This window comes from Sciurus vulgaris (assembly GCF_902686455.1).
Source record: "Sciurus vulgaris genome assembly, chromosome: 15".
Classification (NCBI taxonomy): Eukaryota; Metazoa; Chordata; class Mammalia; order Rodentia; family Sciuridae; genus Sciurus; species Sciurus vulgaris.
Window position 1 is genome coordinate 85,780,066 of NC_136476.1, and position 20,498 is coordinate 85,800,563.

Sequence of the window (20,498 nt, forward strand, 5' to 3'; positions counted from 1 at the left end):
AAGCAGAGGGAGTCGCCACTCTTTAATAAAGATTGTAAGAGTGAAGTGGGTCAATGCATTAGTTAATTAGGTTTGGGGAAGGGGGTTTGTGATGGAGAGATAATGGGAATAAATACTGTCTGTTGTAACTGACTTATGGTAACAGGGCGACCTGCTCAGGGAAGTCCAGGTCCAGTGCTCTCGATGGTGCAGAAGTCACCTAGGATCACTCCTCCAGTGGCTAAGGCAGGCTCTCCTCAGGTATGTGTGATTCAACACATAACACTTGTGTTTATTACTTCACAGTCTCAAGCATGCATGCTAATAAAGTGGGTTTTCATGTTTTAGAATTCAGATTTTGGAAATAGTAATTAGGATTATATGATAGGAAATGCAAAGGTATATGACTTTGATATTTGTAATGTATACTCATAGAAGCTATTTTCTACTTCCCTCATTTTATTGATATATAATTTACATAGAATAAAATGCACATAATATGTGTATAAATCAGTAAATTGTCACTAACTGAACATACCTTGGTAACTAGTGCCCCGATTGACAAACCAGAGTGTTACCAAGGACCCCAGAATTCCTCCTCATGTGTCCCCTTCTGGTCATTACCCTTGCCAAAGGGTGCCCACCATCCTGATTTCTTTTTTGTGTGTGTTGTGGGGAGTACCGGGGATTACACTCAGGGGGCACTCAACCACTGAGCCACATCCCCAGCCTTATTTTGTATTTTATTTAGAGATAGGGTCTCACTGAGTTGCTCAGCACCTCACTTTTGCTGAGTCTGGCTTTGAACTTACTATCCCCTTACCTTAGTCTCCCGGGCCACTGGGATTACAGGCGTGTGCCAGCCCATCCTGATTTCTAACAGCATAGTTGAGTTCATCCTGTTTGTGCCTTCTATCACTTGGAATCCTTGTAACTGGTGGTTTTGCTCAACATATTTGTGGGAGTTGTCTATATCATGTTGCTGTATGGAGTTCATTGTGTGACTATATTGGGGGCATCCATTGCACACCAGCTGAGTAGAATTCCACTCTTTACTTTCCAGCTAAAACTACCATGAGTAGTAGTGTTGCTATGACTGTTTCAGCTGTAGAGCTCCTGTGAACATATGCCCCTTTGTATTGGGCCCACGCCTAGGCATGTGCATGATGTTCTTCTGGTATTTTGCTTCTCTTTTTGCTGTATTTTCTGGTTTTAATTTGTATTTCCTTAATAATCAGCAAAATTGAGCTTTATTTCATATAATTATCAGCCATTTGGGTGTTTTCTTTTTTTGAGTGCTTATTCATGTTTTACAGGCTTTCTCTTGCATGGTGTGTTGTTTTCTTCCTTCATGTGTCCGTTGCGGGGTATAAGGGATTGAACTCAGGGCCTTAGGCATGCTTAAGCATTTGCTCCACCTCTGAGCTATCCTTGCAGCCCCTTACTGATTTGAAACACATACACACACACACACACACACACACACACACAAAATGCAAATGCAGTATTGCCTGAATTGCCTATTTATTCATAGTTTCTTTTGATGAACCCAAGCTCTTAATTTTAGTATACTCAGTTACTTTCTTTTATAGTCTGTGGTCTTTGTGTCTTGTTTTAGAAGTCATTTTCTACTCCAGTGTCAAAGATATTTTCCGGGTTGGGGTTGTGGCTCAGTGGTGGGACATTTGCCTAGCATGTGTGAGGCACTGGGTTCTAGTCTCAGCACCACATATAAATAAATGAATGAAATAAAGGCCTTAAAAAAAGATATTTTCCTGTTTTTTAAAAGCTGTATTTTTTTACTTGGCACATTTCAAACTGTAGTCATCATCCCAGTTTATTGTTATGATTTTTTAACATAAAGAGAATTGTTTTTCATTTTCACCCCTGATAAATAATGCCCAAGATCAGGAATCATGCCTTTCTCTTTAATGTCTCCCCTAACTAAGCCCCTCCTTCCTGCCCCCCCACCCCCCACCCCCGTCCCCAGGGCACATGGCAAGTGTTTTGTTCATAGTTCTGGTCTGGTCCTAATGCATCACACATGGTACTTGTTAAACACACACACTTGCTGCTTTAGTAACCAACACCCCTCCAGTGTTAATTGTATGTACCAAATGATTGAAAAGGCACCTCAGGTGCTAACATCTACAATGCAGAGCTCTTGTGTCCCATTTCCCCAAGAAGGTCTTTTCTTCCTGTTCCCAACTCTAAATGGTACTAACATCAGGGCTTTGCACACTCCCCAGACCCAGAAGCATCCTCATTCCTCACTTTGCTCTGGTAGTACCTCCCCCAAATCCAGATTAGTAGGAGGTCTTGTCAACTGTGTGCTGTGTCATATGTCATAAGCACTCGGCTCCACCCCCAGTGCCTGTGTCTGGCCATTGCCCTCTCTTACCTGGTCAGCCTCCTGACTGCTCTTCCAGTTTTGGCTCCCAGCTCTCACTACCATCCCTCCTCTGGATCAGCAAGAGGGAGCTTTTAAATCATGTGTTAAGTAGTCATTTAACCTCCTTTAAAACACCAGTAATGGCTTTCCAACACACTTGGAGTAGAATCCGGACTTCGGGAGTGTGGCCTTGAATGACATGTCGCGTGTCTCCCTGACCCCATCCCTGTCCTCTCTCCAGTGCCCTGCCTGACTCCATTAAACCCTCGTTTACTTTTTTCTTTACTTGACATGCCAAGCTCTTTGTGCCTCAGGGTCTTTGTGTGTATTCTTCTCACTGCCCCGGAGGTACTTCCCCTGAATTGCCCCTGCCCTTCTCCATCACATCTTGCTCCAGTTCAGATGGCAGCCATTAGGGAAGGCTTTCTTGATCATCTCATCTGTTGTAGGGTCCCATTCTCCCTTTTATTCCCTTCATGTTTCCCTGTTTATTCACTAGTTGAAATTATCTGTTGTGTTTGCATTTTTTTATCCATCATGTCCAAGCTGAAGGTAAATTCCATGAGAGTAGGGTCTAATCCATCTTGCTCATCTGTCTCCACTATCCAGAACATGCCCTGTAAAAAGAAGGGACCCAGTAAATGAGGTCCAGCAGAACCTATGGCAAACGAAGACTTCTCACATGAGTGCCACTCCCTGTGGTGGGCACCAACGCAGCTGCTTCTGGACGTTGTAACATAGAGAATCCATTTTTACTCCTTTTGTCTTCCATTTTAGGCGAAGTCACTTCCGCCTCCTGTCACAGAAAAACAGGGACATCAGTGGAAAGATTCAGATCCTGTGATGGCTGGAATTGGGGAGGAGGTAATTTGTTTCTGAGGATGTTTTCCAGGAGTGCCTCTGACACAGACTGGAATGGCCGTGAGCACCGCCTCTTGTGTGACCGTTTGTTCTGGCTTCACGTCCTGACCAGTCCCAGGAGCCTGCGTGGTGTGTGAGTGCAGCAGCAGCAGCAGCAGCAGCAGCAGCAGCAGCAGCAGCAGCAGCAGCAGCACGAGTACCCCACACCACTCAGGCAGTCTTTTCTCATTTGTGACTTCTGCAGATCGCTCACTTCCAGAAGGAGTTGGAGGAGTTGAAAGCACGGACGTCCAAAGCTTGTTTCCAGGTGGGCACTCCGGAGGAGATGAAGATGCTGCGGATAGAGTCAGGCGACTTGCACACTTTCCTTTTGGAGATTAAAGAGACCACAGAGGTTTGTGTGTGTGGGTGTTTCTCCTGAGTCGAGGTTTTAGAAATTGTTCTAGTGCTCTGTGGGTTATTCACTTTAGCTCTTCAGGAGCTGCCAGTGGTGTTTATGTGCTGAGCAGTTTACCTGGGAATGCCTAAGTTCACATCCTAAACTTCCAGACGTTATAACAAATTGCCTGACTTTGGGCAAGTTAATCTAGCTACCCTACATTTCTACTTTTTTATCTGTAAATTGGAATGATGATAATAGGTGCTCTGTAACAGTTCATTATAGTTTGTTTAGATATATTTGAAAATTTAGTATCTTTTCTAGTGTCAGGTAAAAAGTGGATACTTTAGAACTTATAGTAATAGCCAGTACTCGTAGCTAGTGGGTTGCTGTTAACCTTGGTTGCTGCTCACCATGGGTGGACACTGTCCTGAGCACCTCCCTGGACTGCCTCACTGAGCCCTCAGCCTTCCGTGCAGTAGATGCCATTACCCTCTCCATTTTGCAAGTTAAGAAACGGAGGCTTAGAAAGGTGAAGTAATTTTTTGAAAGTTCCCCACTAGCAGGTAAAAGTGCATTTTGGACTGTCTCCAGAGTTCTGGTCTCGGGGAAGAGACAGCTCTCCAGGGTATGGGCAGCTATGTCTTTGTGTCGTAGGGGAGTGTGTACTGTCCATACTTTTCTTGCTTTCTTAGTTGCCTATTGTTAGAATATGTACTTTTTCTAATAAGGACAAAAAATAATTTTAAAGTAAGAACATTAATATTTTTCTTTCCAAGCAGTAAACTTTATTACATTATTGCTAAATATATTCACGTGTTCATGTTAAATGTTTGAGAAAATTCACCTTACTTGATCCAAGCAGAGAGGTTTTATTTCTTGGAACTCCAACTTATGTATCAATATTTTGTTCTTGACCTTTTCTAGTCTCTTCATGGAGACATAAGTTCCCTGAAAACAACTTTGCTTGAGGGCTTTGCCGGTGTCGAAGAAGCCAGAGAACAGAATGGGAGAAATCGAGATTCTGGGTACCTCCATCTACTTTACAAGAGGCCTCTGGATCCCAGGAGTGAAGCTCAGCTTCAGGTGGGGGAAGCTACTTAAATCCCTTGAGAGGACTTTAAAGTCAGCTCATGTTACCATAGCTGCCTTTATTTAGGCATTACTTTGGATGATGACCCCTATTGAAGCTGTTGATTTTCTGATGATAACTTACCACACTTTCCATAAACTTGTGGCAAAGAAAATGGCATAGTTTTTCACTTAAGTTTAAAAAAAATTTTTTTTTTTTAATTTGAGACAGGGTCTCGCTAAGTTGCTGTGACTGGCTTTAAACTTGTTCTCCTGTCTCAGCCACTGGGATAACAGGTGTGCACCATTGCACCTGGCTCAAAAATAGAACTCTTGATGGAACCTTAACCTTAACATTGGAAGAGAGCACTTTGTAGAAACAGATATTTATAAATCAACTCAGGAATACCAGTTGTTCACACAGATGTGTCTTGAGTACGGGTAATCTGCTGGGTATTTAATACATTATTTCTAGTCTTTGTAACCAAGTGCTCTCCAAGGTGGGAGTGGTCGATCCTCCTCACAGATAAAGAAATTGAGCATCCTGGGCTGAGAAGGTTGTGTTGCCTGCACGGGGTTGGCAGGTGAGAGTGGAACCAGCATTGCAGCCTCCATCTTCAAGGCCTCTTTCCTCTGAGCCATACTTCAGCAGGGTTGCTTTTCCCACTCATTCTTAATTATTCTTCATTTCTGCTTTAGTTAATTGGGTTTTATTTTCCATCTTTCAGTTTACCCAGAATGGCCTTAGTGTGAGGGTCATCTTCTGCCTCCTCACATTTGCCTCAAACCCCTGGTTGGTCTGGAGGCAGCCCTGGTCACAGCTAAGGTGTGGGGTGTGGGTTGAAGAGTCTCTCCTGCTTCAGAGAATTCCAGCCTGTAGACTACTCTTCCTGCCAATCCTGGCCTCCCCCTGCTAATGAGAGCAGTTATCCCTTCTCTCAGAAGAGCTGAGGAGCCCTGCTTGCTACAGCCCTCTGGTGCTCCTCATGTGTCCTCCTCCTGGTGTGACTGTTCCGCCCCTTGGCAAGGAGGGAGCGCTGACAGCCCAGCTTTGCAAAAGTACAGGTCCAGTGCTGTTCCCTGCTTGCTGACTCCACCACTTGCCTTTTGCATCCCTAGCTCTTTTATCCAAGCTGAAAGGAACCCATAGCTTCAAATACACATCGCTTATTCATAAAGGAATGATTTTCTTTTTTCATGGTCCTTAGTAGATAATAGCAGGTAATATACATTGAGTGCTTATTATATACAAAGCTAAGACAAGGAAACTTGAGATGCTGAAACTGCTGAGGTCTCATCACTAACAGATACTGGTCCTTGAACCTGGGCAGTCTGACTCCTGAGCTTTTGACCACTCTACAATGTGTACAGTTCCTCCAGCTGGGTAGGTGACACTAAGAAAGGCGAACGTGGAAATTTAAAGTGGGCTGTGTTGCTGTGGGATCACAAGTGAGAAGACACGTAAGCTACAAGGAAATGTTTGTGATAGGTTTTAAAAGAGAAGAGCTGATTTTTGCTGGTCAACCTAGTGGGGAGAGCGTCAGGGAGAAATAGCCTCAGCTACTGCAGAGGCTCTTGCCATCAAGTGTTGAGCTGAAAATTGCCACTAAGGTACTGCTGTGCCCCTGAGTCTGCTTTGCTCTTTTAAATGAGGTTTTCTGTTTTTTAGTTGGGATGTACACTGTTATCCAAAAGTAATTGTGAAAATACATTTCAGTGCCATCAGACCTTTGACCGGATATGCAGTGCTTTTCTCAGGACGTGGCACATCCTTGTTTTTACCTTCTGAGAGTCAAGTTGCACAGCCATGAAGGTTAACAGTGGTCCAAAATTCAAAGAAAGTTATTACAGGTCTAAAATAAGTTAAATTGGTAAGGATTTTAATAATGATAAATTCATTTTCTAGTGCTGATACTCTCCTTTGTTTTTGAAAAGTGAGTATTTCTCACTCATGAGATGACTTATGTTCTATGCAATGAATAGATAGGTTCAGAATTATTTTCAGCACTGTTTTGTCTGTTACAGTTCATTTCATGGGTGGGAGAGCAAAAACTAAATGGATGTACTGTCTGAGTTCCAGAGTGCAGTGGAAAATTCCCAGACCATGTTGAGATCCCTTTCCAGGATCTGAAAAATGAGAGTGAAGCAAGAACATTTGTTCCCTAGGGGCCTTAAGCACACACGCCCTTTTTCTTTCCCTTTTCTTTGTTTTACTTCTCTGTCACACTATTAAGGAATTTGATCTTCTGTTTTTCATTTTAATTATAATGTTTCATTTTAATTATAATGTTTAATTAAAATGTTTCTTTTACTATTATGTTTACCTTATTCATTATGGTTCTCAATATAGAAATATTTTTAAATTCTTTGGACTGTTTTGATACATCTTCCTTCAAGATACCAGAAAAATGAGTCATTTGCCTTTTAATTTTTTTCTTGTAGGAAATTCGGCGCCTTCATCAGTATGTCAAATTTGCTGTCCAGGATGTGAATGATGTTCTAGACTTGGAGTGGGATCGTCATCTGGAACAAAAGAAAAAACAAAAGTGAGTGAGGTCTCTTATCCACTGCCTTTGAAGTAAACATTGTCATTTTAGAGATGCTTTTGTAGCCTGTATTCCAACCCTTCAGATCTTCATTCTGTTTGACAATCCCACTTCACTTCTAAAAATTTTGTTGATAAATGTAATAAATCATGGTCATAGCAATTTACATAAAATAATTTTATATTGCAGTACAATTTATGATAGTGGAAACTTGGATTCAACTTAATTATCCAAATGTAAAGGAATGTCCCAATAAATGTGATCACAGAACACTCTGTAACCATTGAATAGCATGTTCTCAAAGAAATTATCTTAAACGTGTTTGTTTTAATTTTTGTTTTTGTTTCGTTTTGGTTTTTTGGTATTACAGATTGAACCCAGGGGCACTTAACCACAGCCCTTTTTGTATTTTTTTTTGAGACAGGGTCTCACTAAGTTGTGCAGGGTCTTGTTAGGTTGCTGAGGGTGGTTTGAACTCATAATCCTCCTGTCTCAGCCCCCGAGTTGCTGGGATTACAGGTGTGGGCCACCACACCCAGCCAATGTAATTTTAAATTGTGATATGGTAAGGAAAAGGTAAGTAAAACATGCTGGTGGTACAAACATATAAAAAAGACTAGAAGTAGATTTGTACCTTCAAGTTATATCTGCAGTATTGGAGTAAGAACAGTTTTTCCAGCAAGGCACAGTGGCACATGCCCATAACCATAGCTACTCAGGAGGCTGAGGCAGGAGGATCATAGGTTCCAGGCCAGCCTGAGTAACTTAGTGAGAACTGTGTCAAAATATCAAGGTATGAGAATGTAGTTTAGTGGTAGAGTACTTCCCTAGCATGTGTGAGGCCCCAGGTTCAGTCCCCAATATTGGAAAAGAATTTTTTTCCTTTGTATTTTTCTGTATATTCTAAATTGTTTCTTTCTTTCTTTCTTTTTTTGTGAAAACTTTTTTCCCCCAGGATTTTTTAGTATTATTATTTTTTACCTGTTGGTTTTAGATATACTTGACAGTAGAGTGTATTTTATTGAACTTTCTTGTCACTTTTTTCTGGCCTCCTCAAGGAGGTAACGGTAATTTCTGATTAGTATGGATAATTAAAAGGATGAATGGAGAGATGGCAGAGGAATAGGAAAACCTTTTAGCCAAGTCTCCCAACCCGGATATCTGGTTTTATGCATGTATTTCCCAGAAAGAATAGAATGAAGTGCCATGAAAGCAGAGAAGTGCCTGTAGAAATTTGAAAAGCACATAAGCCCTTAAGATGGTAGATTTCTGAATCATGCATTCTTAATGACTGATTAGCCCTGTATGGAAACAACCCCAAAACTGGTCTGTTGGTTTACAAAGCTGTGGGATCATGGAGCTTCACCATGGGACAGTGCAAGTGTTGTAGGGGACAGGATCAGAATGTGCTGATAGTTTAGTAAGCAGAATGTTTTAAAAATGATACTGTGCTGTGTGGAGAAAGGCAGAAGAGCCCCAATCCAGGACCCTTAACTCGAAGCACTGTTGGGGGAGGTTTCTGTGGCCTGTGGATTAGAGTTCTCGTCCCCATGGGATTTGGGCCCCATTGGAGATATCACAGCCCACTCCCTGCTTCTGACTCCCACCAGGCAAAGTGTAACCTTACCTGCCTTGTGGACGTTCTGCTCTCATTGCCAGGAGTGTTTATCTTTCTGATTAATAAGTCAGCTCTTTCAAGAGTAATGATGCTAAGAGAAGCTGAGCTTTCTTTTCCTTTATGGCAGCCCCATGGATTTCTTATGTATGCGCCCTTGAGTTCCCTTTCTGCAGTTCAGTTTTCTATTTCAATAGCACTTCTCTGTTTGCAGCCCTTCTCTGAATATTACCTTGTACCTACTGAAATTCCTTTATAAAAATTGGTATTAGACTTCCTTGTCACCTGTCTCTGGCCTCCTCAAGGAGGTAATGGGAGAGACAGAAATAAAACAGGAAATTTCTGTTCAACAGAAGCGTTTCTCACTCCATAATAAGTATTAAGAGGTGAAATATTTATGTCAGCATACAATAACAAAGAAAGCTGTTGGTCTGTAACTGATGTAAGATGACTTATTTTGTTTTTATTGGTATAATTTTCCCCCAGATCAATAGAAAAATTTTGAAGGGATACTTAAAGATTTAAAAAGAAAAGCAGAAGCGTCTGGACTTATCCCTCTCCATCTTTCCACCCTTTGACCTGCCTACCAGTGGCAGGTGCCACAGCCTTTGTCTTGTTTCGGTTGGGGAGGTGACTGACGCTGGCTCCTGTGCGTTGCACTGTTCTTGACATCTGTCTAAGAATGACTCCCTGTAGCCTTCCAGGGAACCTGGCATTTTTTTCTTTTTATTGACTTAAACTTCTTTAACAAGAAACACTCACATTTTAAGTATACAGCTGAGTGAGTTTGTCCCAGACCTGACCCCCACCCACTCCTCCTCCCACACTCTTGTCCTTCTCCCGAGAACCTCATTGCAGTTTTGCCTCATGTGCAGTCCTTTGTGACAGGCCTGGCCTGTGTGGTCTCAGCTTTCCTAGGCTCTCGTTTTCCTTTTATTTTCTAATAATTTCTTTATGTTTTTGGTCCCACTAGTGCTTCTCCCTTTCACTGTTTTAACTGTTATAGTAGTAGTCTTATTTTGGGGGGGAGAGGTACTTTACTGGTACCACTTACATTTGCTTCTTTTCTCATCACTGTGAACAGGCGCCTGCTTGTGCCAGAGCGAGAGACATTGTTCAACACACTTGCCAACAACCGGGAAATCATCAACCAACAGAGGAAGAGGTTGAATCACCTGGTGGACAGTCTCCAGCAGCTCCGTCTTTATAACCAAACATCCCAGTGGAGCCTACCCTCAGCTCTTCCCACCCATAGCAGCACTCACAGGTGTGCAAGAAATTGTGTTCAGTCACTGTGTGTGTTTGTGGAGGAATGCAGGGTGGTCTTAGGTTCTGACATGAGTTTGAAAGTGACTGTCCCCCATGTGGTCCCCGTCAGCTTCCTTATTCTCTCTGTTCCTGTATTTCTTTGCTTGAGAAAATGGAATGACAATACCTGCTTTTTGAACTCATCAGAGAACTAAGTTTAAAATGTACTGGATATTGTAACTGATGAAATAGGTGCTCAGTGATCACAATAGGTAGATATTTAATAGTTCATTGTTTTACTGAAAAGTAATAGAAGACTGGAAATGTAGCTCAGTGCTCAAGTGTCTGCCCAGTATATCTAGGCCCTGGATTTGATCCCTAGCATCACACAATAAAAGGAAGGAATGAAGGAAGGAAGATTAATAGAATTAAGTTAACAACTTCTCTCGGAAGCACATTCTGCCTGAGTGTGGAGACCTCAGATCCTTACAATTGGATCTGTTACCCCTGAAGTTCCCAGGGTGATTTCGTGTTTCTGCTTTTAGGCCTCATGTGTAGTTTTACCCTTTCTCCTGAGGCACCACAGTGTTAGGTTTACTGGGGGTGGTGAGACATTGAGGTTGCTGCCTCTCCTTCCACATTGCTTGATCAAATGGCATGTTTCTATGTTGCTCTACTCTCTTGCACTTTTGCTTAAGAGGATAGTGTACCCCACAGTGCCTCAGATTTCTCAGCTCATAGTTGGTTTGTTTGTAACACTGTCCTGTTTTCAGTTTTGATAGTGACCTGGAAAGCCTGCGCAATGCTTTGTTAAAAACCACCATAGAATCTCAGACCAAACCCTTGCCCAGAGTACCAGGTAAGTGCGTCCTTCCTCGTGTTCTTGTTCTGCTTGTTCTCTTCTAGCCACTGGCATCTTAAAACCGAGTCTTAAGCATTTATAGGTTGATTAACTTCTTGCAGCTAAGCTGTCCCCTGTGAAACAGGCACAACTGAGAAACTTCTTGGCCAAGAGGAAGACCCCTCCAGTGAGATCCACTGCTCCAGGTAAAGGGAATGGCTTCTGAATTTTTTGACATAAGCCACATAGTACAGGGTGCTGGGATCCAGTGGAAGGTGGGGGGAGTCATTTGGGGCTTTAATAAGGAATCAAGAAAATACCCCAGAATCTCTTGTTAATCTGGACATAGAGTAAGAAGCAGCTTATATATACCTGGTGAAGCCGCTCAAGGTAGTTGTTCTAGCTCTTACACCATGCTTTCTGCAGCCCCAGGGTTACCTGGCAGAGACTGACAAGGCCTTGGGCAGGCCAAGCTGGATCCCAACCCCATACTTCCCTAATTTGTATGGGATTTTGAGTACAATTACATTAGAAAAAAAGATTCTTAAAAAAGAAGGAAAAAACTACTGACTAGACAGTGATGATTTAAAATATTTGCTAGGAAAAAAAAAAAGCTGTACCTGAGGAAGAATGCTTTATGCCTTTAAGTTATCTAGATAATTACCTTAATTTTCTTAAAGACATTTATTATGATCTTGCTTTATGCCCATATCTATGTTTGAGTTAAAAAAATTTTTATGCCAATAACCATTACCTTTTGGAAATCTATTAAAATAGCCAAAATAAATTTAATGTAATCTTATTGTATCCTTTTGTTTTTAAATAATCATACAGGGCCAAATTAGGTAATAGTCATAGACAAGTACTTTTTAAATAATTTTTTTCTTAAGAATATATTCTCTTGGTAGATAGAGAAAATATGAACAAGTATGAAGAAAAATAAAAGTTACCTTCTGTCTCTCGGCACAAATATGGCCTTACTTTTTCATTTTGGTTTACTCCCCAACGTTTTTACTTTGTGTATGTAAATCTGATGTTTTTTGTAAACACTTTTGGGATTAGACTGTGTCCTGAAATTTTTTTTTTTTTTTTTTTTTTTTTTTTTTTTTGCTGTGCAAGCACACTACCAACTGAGCTATATCCTCAGCCCCCTGGTGGTTTTTTTTTTTTTTTTTTTTAATTAAAAATTTATAAACCTTTCTTATGAAAAACTACAAAATAAATATTGGTGAGGATCTGGAGAATTTGGAGCCCTCTGCACTGTTGGTGGGGATGAAAATGGCACAGCCTCTGAGAAACAGTTAGTGGTTCCTCAGGAAGTTAAAGGTGTCACTGTGTGCTTCAGCCATCCAGTTCTTGGTCTGTGCCTCAAAGAAGTGGAAGTGGGGTTTCAGAACTATTTGTATGCCCATGCTCATTGTAGCATCATTCACAGTAGCCTTCGGTTCCTGTTTGTATTTGGAGACCGCTTGTCCCAACAGTATTGAAGTATTGAAGACTCTTCTTCCTGCTTAGCAAGGCTATCTCTATTGGCAAATCAATTGTCCATTTATTTGTATGTCTTCTGATCTCATATTTATTAGAAAGTACTACAATCACTCTGTCTTAATTAACAAATGCTGAAATAAGTGTCAGTACTGTGTGTTTTTTAGATTCTAGAGCTGTACTGTCTAATCTAGTACCCTATTTAAAGTTAAATTAGAAATTCAGTTCCACAATCCTGGTAGCCACCTTTCAAGTGCTTGTTGGGCACACAAGACTGGTGACTACTTTGGTGACAGATGCAGATATAGTACATTTCATCATTATTGAAGAAAGTTCCACCATCTAGAGCAAAGTTGGCACATACTTTTGTAGATGGCCAGAGAGTCAACAGTGTAGCCTTGCAAGCCCAGGGGTTTTGTTACACCTACTCAGTTCTACCCCTGCAAAGGGAAAGCAGCCACAATCTGTAAGGAAAGGGGTCTACAGGTCAGTAAGGCTCACAGAGTGAGACCACCACCCTATGGTTGTCGTTTGCTGACCCTGATCTAGAGTGTTTTGGCTCCTCTTGGTGCTTTACATTTTCATATTTCTGTTAGAGTTGCCTTTTAAAATTGTGCCTCCCTGTGCTCAGAGCAGTCTAGACCGTTGCAGCAGGAAGTAGAAAGGCCCTGCCAGGGGCCGGAGGGGTCAAAGGGGTTTGAACTTCAGTTGGGGAAGGCGACAAGAGTTCTGGAGATGGGTAGTGGTAATGTTTGTGTAGCATTATAAATACATTTTGATATCACTGGACTGTTAAGGGTAAACTTTATATGTGTTACCATGTTAAAAAGTCAGTGGGGAGTCTAGCTCCTACAGCCTTCAAAGTTGAGACTGGGATTGTATGAATCTGTGGGTCACTTAGAGAATTGACATTTGCAGAATAGTGTGCTTCTTGAGTTTTTGAACTTGGTACACATTTGTTTATTTGGGTCTTTAATTTTTCTTACTGTTTTCTGAATGGGAGATATGCCCATCTTAAATTTATTGCTAAGAATTTAATTTTTTTTCACTCATGATGGTGGATATATTTTTTCCTTAAGTTTATGTTTTATGTTGGATACAGTATGCAGAAATATATTTTAGTTTTGGATATTGACTTTGTAGCCTGCAACCTGGCAAAACTCATTTGTTCTAATAATGTGTCTGAAGCTATTTCTTGGACTTGCAGCTATGGAAATAATTAGATCCTCCATATATGCTAACACTTTCCTTTCTGCCTTCCCGGTCATTTGATTTCCTTACCTTATTTCACTGGTGAGGACATCCAGTGCAGCATCCAATAAAAGTGGTGAGTGGGTGGCCTCGTCTTCATCTTAGAAGGAATGCTCTCCACCGTTTACCAGGTTGGGAGATTGGCACATCCCCTGGGGGTCAGCAGATTTCTTGCCTCCTCCTCCCACTGCTTATGTGGCTCTCTGCCATCCTTGTTCTGACTAGAGCTCGAGCAGAATAGACTCTTCACATTTCAGGGGGGCCCCTTTTCTGAAACAGAAAGGGAATAGCTCCAACAGCTGTGGAGGCAGCACATTGGGAGTGGGCACGTGAGCCTGGCTGAGTGAACTTGGCATTGGATCTTTTAGTTGGTGGGGCTAATGAACGACATCAGAACAATGAAGAAAGGAAAGTGAGACCTCCACCCCCACTGTAGTGACTTGGGAGTCACAGAGTTGTGCTGGCTCTGCTTTCTACCCATTTCTCAGATAGGAAGTTTCTAACTCCCAGGAACTGGGATTTCAGAGAAGTGATGGAGAGCATTGTAGCTCCCAAAGAAAGTGAGGCTTTTATTTATTTACTGTGGATGCCATAATACTGTCACAGAGACTTCACACAGCACCGACTATCTCAAAGCTCTGTGGGCAGAAGTCCAGACACTGTGTGGCTTCTCTGGGTCCTCTACTTAGGGCACAGAGGCTATACTCTGAGTATTGGCTGGACTGAACTCTTACCTGGGGCTCCGGGAAAGATGCAGCTTTCATGCTTCTTAAGGTTGTTGGCATAGTTGGCTCCCTGCACCTCGAGGATGAGGTCCTTGTCTTCTCTGGTATGCTTCTTACCCCTTTTTTTTGTGAGCCAGCATCACGAATCCATGAGTCCATTAAGTAAACCCTTTACCCCTAAGCTATACCCCCAGCCCTTTTTAATTTTTATTTTGAGACAGAGTCTCACTAAGTTGCTAAGGCTGACCTCGAAATTGCAATCCTCCTGCCTTGGCCTCCCAAGTCACTGGGATTACAGGCATCCAGTGCCACACCCAACTGTTTCTGGCCTTTGAGTTCATGGGATTTTACATGGGCCCACCTGAATAATCAAGGATTACCTTGTTGTAAGGTCAGCTGACTGTTGATCTTATCTGCAGATTCCCTTCTGTCATCATGCATAACTGTGTGGCACTAGGGGACAAAAAAATCACAGGGTCAAAATTCTGTCTGGCATGGGGTTCAGTCTTAGGTAACAGAGTGTTAAATAAGGTTGTGGTCTTTGAAATTAGATGTACAGGGGTTTAAATTCTGGCTCTATACTTACTAACTTTGTGACCTTGGGGAAGTTACTTAACCTTATAAGCATTAACCATCAATTCAGACAATAGCAATTTTTAATTTATAGGATAACTGTAAGAATTGAATGGAATAATACATGTAGATGATTTGTGTAGTCCCTGGCACTAAGTAAGTTCTCAGTAAATGATAACTGCACTCTCCTAGTGGTGCTAGTGGTTATAGATGGGGTTTCTCAGTAAACCTGCTGTGTTTTGATTTGCCTCAAAATACTCTAGCACACTTCTATGCAGTAGGATTTTCTGTGATTACTTAAATGTTATCTGCTGTCCACCACAGTAGCCTCTGGCCGCATGAGGCCTTTGAGCACCTGAAGTGTGGGTAGTGCAGCTGAGTGGTAGTTTTCCTTTGTTTACCTCTAACTACCTTACATGTAAATAGCCACAGATGGCTAGTGGTTGCCAAGTTCAGCCCTTGCATTGCTATTAGTTTTCATCTGCATTTGTTTATGTTACATTTACATTGTGACATTAGGATCTTGCAGAGTGGCGTGCCTATAGGACAGACGAGTCAATAAATGTGGGCAAAGTTGTTTTGAGTAACATGGAGAGGAGAAAAGGCTTAGCATTTGTTTTTTGTTTTTTCCACTATACAGGCAGCCTGCTCTGAAGTTCATGGTAGGAAGTAAGGTGGCACAAAGTCTCACTTTATAGTTTTAAAAGGGGGGAAAGAAAGCCAGAGAAGGCCAAGGTTAAGTTGCATGTGCTTACTAGTCTGATTCAGAAACATCGTTGTGTTTTTGAAGCACCCTGTACTGAGGCCACTTGTGTTTCCTAGCTTGCATTAGCATGCTCTCCGAAGGTTATTGGTGGAAAGTGCGCGGGTCATGACCGTTCACCCTGCCCTGGAAGCTTGTCTGTTTACTTTTCTGGTATATTTTCCTGTGGGTGAGGACTTCTGAGGAGGACTCAACGTCTCTTGTTTTCCACCAACAGATACTCTGTTCTCACATGCTTTTGTTTCATAGGATGTCCTTGTCCTACATAGTTTTTCAAAGCTCTTTTTTTTTTTTTTTTTTTTTAACCTTTGCACAAATACTATTATTTGGTTTTTTTATTTGTTCTTCTTAGGAATCCGTGACAGTAAAGTGTATCTTGACATCATACACGCATGGAGTATGACTTATTCTAATTAGGATCTCATTCTTGGGGTTGTACATGATGTGGAGTTTCACTAGTGGCATATTTATCCATGAACATGGGAAAGTGATGTCCAGTCCATTGTACAGTCTTTCCAGTTCCCATCCCCACTTCAAAGCTCCTTTTGATCAAAGACCCAAAACCATCTTTTTTCACATTTGACAATAGTTGCTTCCACCTAAAATACATCATAAGTAAATCATTTAAAAATTGGATATGTCTCTGTTGACAGTGAAAATGACATACCTTTTGGGCCTGGTTTGAGTTATCTGAATTTTGTTTTGTTGGGGCTTTTGTAGCCAGCCTGTCTCGGTCAGCCTTCCTGTCTCAGAGATACTATGAAGACTTGGACGAAGTGAGCTCAACATCATCCGTCTCCCAGTCTCTGGAGAGTGAAGATGCCCGGGCCTCCTGCAAAGACGAGGAGACAGTGGTCCAGGTCCCTCGGCATGCCCCTGTGGTCCGCACTCCTTCTATCCAGCCCGGTCTCCTGCCCCAGGCCACACCCTTTGCCAAATCTCACCTGCTTCATGGTTCCTCACCCACAGGGATGGGACCCTTGAGTAAGTCAACAGTGAGAAAGGAAATCCTTCCCCATTAGGTTTCTAACTAATAAAAGAGCCGCAGCTGGGTTTTCAACTGGCACACCAGTGTGATTCCAGCTCATTTCTGCTAATATTCCAGAAGTTAGAAGATTGATTCCAAAGGTACTTGATCCCTTTGGAAGCAGTTGGTAGGCTGCTGTGAGCAGTAGGAAGCTCTCCAAGGTTACGTATGCACCATAGTTGCTTTACTGTTGAGTTCAGCTTGTGCTTTTTAAACAAATCTGTCCAGGAGTGAACTGGGGGCAGGGGGTTTCCTTAGAATAAATCAGCGTTAGCCCTTGAGCCTTTCAGGTCCAGCTCATTCCTCACTTGTAGCCTGTTCTGCCTCAAGGCTTACTGCTCCTGTGCTCCTCCTCAGAAGGTGCTCCTCGCACCCTACTGGGCTTTTGCTCCATCTGTGTCAGTACTGTGCATCAAGATGACTTCTGGTGGAGAACAAATGTGAGCGCAGGGGCTGAAATGACCAGGTTCTATGAGAGGAGAGTAGGGAACTGATCTGCACTGGCATGAAAGTTACCTTTCCATCAGTGTCAGGGAATGTTGGTGTGAATTATTTTAGCCAGTTGTAGAAGTGGGCAGGCAAGCTGCATCTGTATCAGAACAATTCAAGTGCCAGCCTATCTGTTCACTGGTACTTTCCTATGTTCATACTTAAGAATTTGTAATTTTAGCATTTTCCCTGTAGTCTAGCATGGAGAATTTGCCATTTTAACTTTGATGTGTGCCTCTCCTCTGACCTATTTCTTGCTTAATTTTTCTCTTCCCTTCAGTGTCTACGTCTTGTAGCAAAATTATTCCTCAAGGGGCTGACAGCACGATGCTTGCTACGAAAACTGTGAAGCATGGCGCACCTGGCCCTTCCCACACAGTGGCAGCTCCCCAGGCTGCCGCTGCTGCAGCACTGAGGCGGCAGATGGCCAGTCAGGCCCCAGGTAGACACCGCACAGCAGTCTTGAGAAACTGACGACAAACTGAGTCTCAGGCCGAGAGGGCGGGTGGGACACGGGACACCACCTGATACGTGGCTCTCTTGGCTGCCCTTCAGAGCAGTCTCCTGTGATGTCCTTGCCCCTTGTGGGCAGGGAGCTCCCAGAAGGCAGCTACTAGGTCTGACTGTTTTCCTCTCAAGGGGAGGTATTGGATCTGCCAGTGAGTTGAGTGGGAAATCAGTGGCTGTTTTGATGGTGCTGATAATCCCTGTTTTTGAGTGATGTCAGCTTTGAGCCTTGAAATTAATCTCTGAAATTAGACCATCTAATAACATTAGCTCTATCTCAGTGTCTGAAGGATCCCAGCCACCTGGAACAGTGGGCGTTCACGTGCCCTCCTCCTGTTTCAGTAGTGTGAGATTCAGAGAAGCAAAGGTGACCTGACCAGTGCACACGGAACTGACTCCAACCCTGTGCTCCTGCTTTCAGACAGCTCGCTTCAGCCCTGCAGAGAGGGCCTCTGCACACGAGAACTCTAATGGGTTCTGACTTTTTGTCAATGGTTTGCAGCTATCCAAAATTTTCTGTATTAGCATTTTAACAATTTGGGTACTTGTCCTCAAGAACTTCAGTTATCACTGGTTATGTTTTGTAGGACAGTGATTCTCAACTGGAGGCCACTCTGCTCCCCACCTCTTGAAACAGTTGGTGGCATTGCTGACTTTTAGTGGGATTTTTTGCAGCTAGGAAGGCTGCAAAAAATCTTTTTAAGTACACAGGACTCCTCCACAACAGGTTTATCCAGCCCCAAGATGTCACTTGTGCCAGAGTTGGCCAGCTGATAGAAACCAGATATTCTTAATTTAAGATTAAAAAGACATGGCGGTTTAACTTAGGCAAAAAATTAATATGAAATAGTGATAAAAGATTTCTAAGAAAAGTTCAAATATTAAATAAAACCCTCTTAAGGCTCCTGAAATAGATACTGAAAAGTAGAGGACTGCGATAGCTCGGTTGGTAGAGCGCTTGCCTCCTAAGCACAAGGCCCTGGGTTCAATCCCCAGCACCGCCAAAAAAAAACCTAGAAAAGTAGAGTCAGAAGACAGCTTTCTAAGCTATATTTGAACTTTTAGAAATTATAATTCCTTGATATTTCTCTTTATTATGTGGACCAAGCAGAATTGCAGAATTGTAGCATTGTGCTGATCAGGCCCCCAACCCTGCCGATCAAGTGGATTATTTGTAAACTTAAAACCTGCCAGGATTTAGGAATGTTTACCCTCAGCTATAGGTGATGTGACCTCCATTTTATGTTGGAAACTAAATTTTCTAAAGTGTAGGCAACTCTGAAGGTGAAGGATGAAATTTGTGTAGTCATAGGCAGCACAGTCTGGGTCACTCCTCTGAGGAAGGGAATAAGTCTGCCTGGAATATAGCTCTCACTTTTGTCCAGGGTATAGCCCAAAGAGAACCTAGGGCTTTGCTCAGGCTTTCTTGATGGTTAATTACAGAATGTCATCAAGTCTTTGGGCATACAGTTTAAAGTTAGAAGACAGAAGCGGGGGTGAAAGCTGGTGAGGTAGCTGAGGTGTAAGCAGGTGTTGACTACGCGGGTTGCCTTGGTTCAGGCCTCTGACCTCCTCCCCTGTTCTGGCCCAGCTGCGTTTTCCACATTTTATTGTGTTGGTCTGTCTGTGTCACTAAGCCATGACACATTCTCCATTAGAGAAGTAACAGTACTTTAGATAGCGTTTATATTCAGCACTCAACAGTACCTGGCACCCCAAGCCCATGGGGGAGAAGGAAGGTGGATGAAGGGCAGAAAGCCTGAGTCTGGGAGTCGCTCATCCTCTTTCTTTGGCTGCCCTTTTCCAGGGTGAGCCAGCAATGCACCAGGTACCTCTGCTCTGCTGGAGGAAGGCAGGCCAAGGAATTCTCTGGTACATTTGGTGAAATTGCACAAAGCCTGGTTCCATGGCCTTGGTTAATGGAGCAGGCCAAGTGTTCTGTGAAACATGCCACTCAGTTGATTTCCTCACATAATAAAGTTGCAGTCTGCTCCAGATCATGCATGTCCTGGTTATTCATTTCTGTATGACTAGAATTTTTGATCCTTTACTGGAATTAATCCAGTCCTTTCTCGTCTCTATTTCCATAGCTGTGAGTACTTTGACTGAATCAACTCTGAAGAATGTGCCTCAAGTAGTGAATGTGCAGGAATTGAAGAATAACCCTGCGGCCCCTTCTGTAGCCATGAGGTATGTTACAGCTTCACGATGTGCTCAGGCTAGTCTGTGTGGTGGAGAGGAGCTGCCCCCAGGGGCACTGCTGCTGCAGCATGGCTTTCCCACACACCTGTGGATTCTAGGGGAATGGACAGCCAGCCCTGCTGCAGCCACAGTTGGTTTCCAGGAGGTTGTCCCCGCACCTTGCCAGGGATAAGTTCATCTTGGTATATACCCAGCTTGCTGTTTGCTGTGTTAAGTCTGCATGGCGTACTGCTATTTACTAAGTCAGGTTTGTAGTTTGTTTTTTTAATGCTTTCAGGGATCCAGAGTTGACACTTCAGGCCTACTGCTATCTACTGATTCTAAAGACTGGTGATTTAAGGGGTCTGTGTAAGGGTGGGTTCCTGTGGTCTTTAGTGCACATCAGGGCTCAGGATGGAGGTGCCCACTGCTTCCCACTGCTCTGGGCAACACAGTTCATGGCTGATGCCGTGTCCTGCTTTGTTACATAATCCTTTAGACCATCCATAGGGAAGAGTTAAAGGACACTTCCTCACTTTGAAGGTGGAGGTCATTAGCACCAGTG

General features: G+C 42.8%; 1 protein-coding gene across 3 annotated transcripts in view; it reads left to right on the forward strand.

Moving 5' to 3' along the window:
* The window catches only part of NUP214 (nucleoporin 214), an 85,494-nt gene that overhangs the window by 20,212 nt on the left and 44,784 nt on the right, over nt 1–20,498 (forward strand). For 2 of the 3 annotated variants that reach the window (XM_079111684.1, XM_079111683.1), the window contains exons 14-24: nt 146–240; nt 3,149–3,235; nt 3,477–3,626; nt 4,539–4,697; nt 7,125–7,228; nt 9,928–10,110; nt 10,865–10,950; nt 11,055–11,138; nt 16,450–16,713; nt 17,526–17,687; nt 19,843–19,942. In XM_079111684.1, the coding sequence (XP_078967810.1) occupies nt 146–240; nt 3,149–3,235; nt 3,477–3,626; nt 4,539–4,697; nt 7,125–7,228; nt 9,928–10,110; nt 10,865–10,950; nt 11,055–11,138; nt 16,450–16,713; nt 17,526–17,687; nt 19,843–19,942 (1,474 nt within the window). The remainder of the gene's footprint in view (nt 1–145; nt 241–3,148; nt 3,236–3,476; nt 3,627–4,538; nt 4,698–7,124; nt 7,229–9,927; nt 10,111–10,864; nt 10,951–11,054; nt 11,139–16,449; nt 16,714–17,525; nt 17,688–19,842; nt 19,943–20,498) is intronic. The other variant, XM_079111685.1, reaches the window with a different exon arrangement.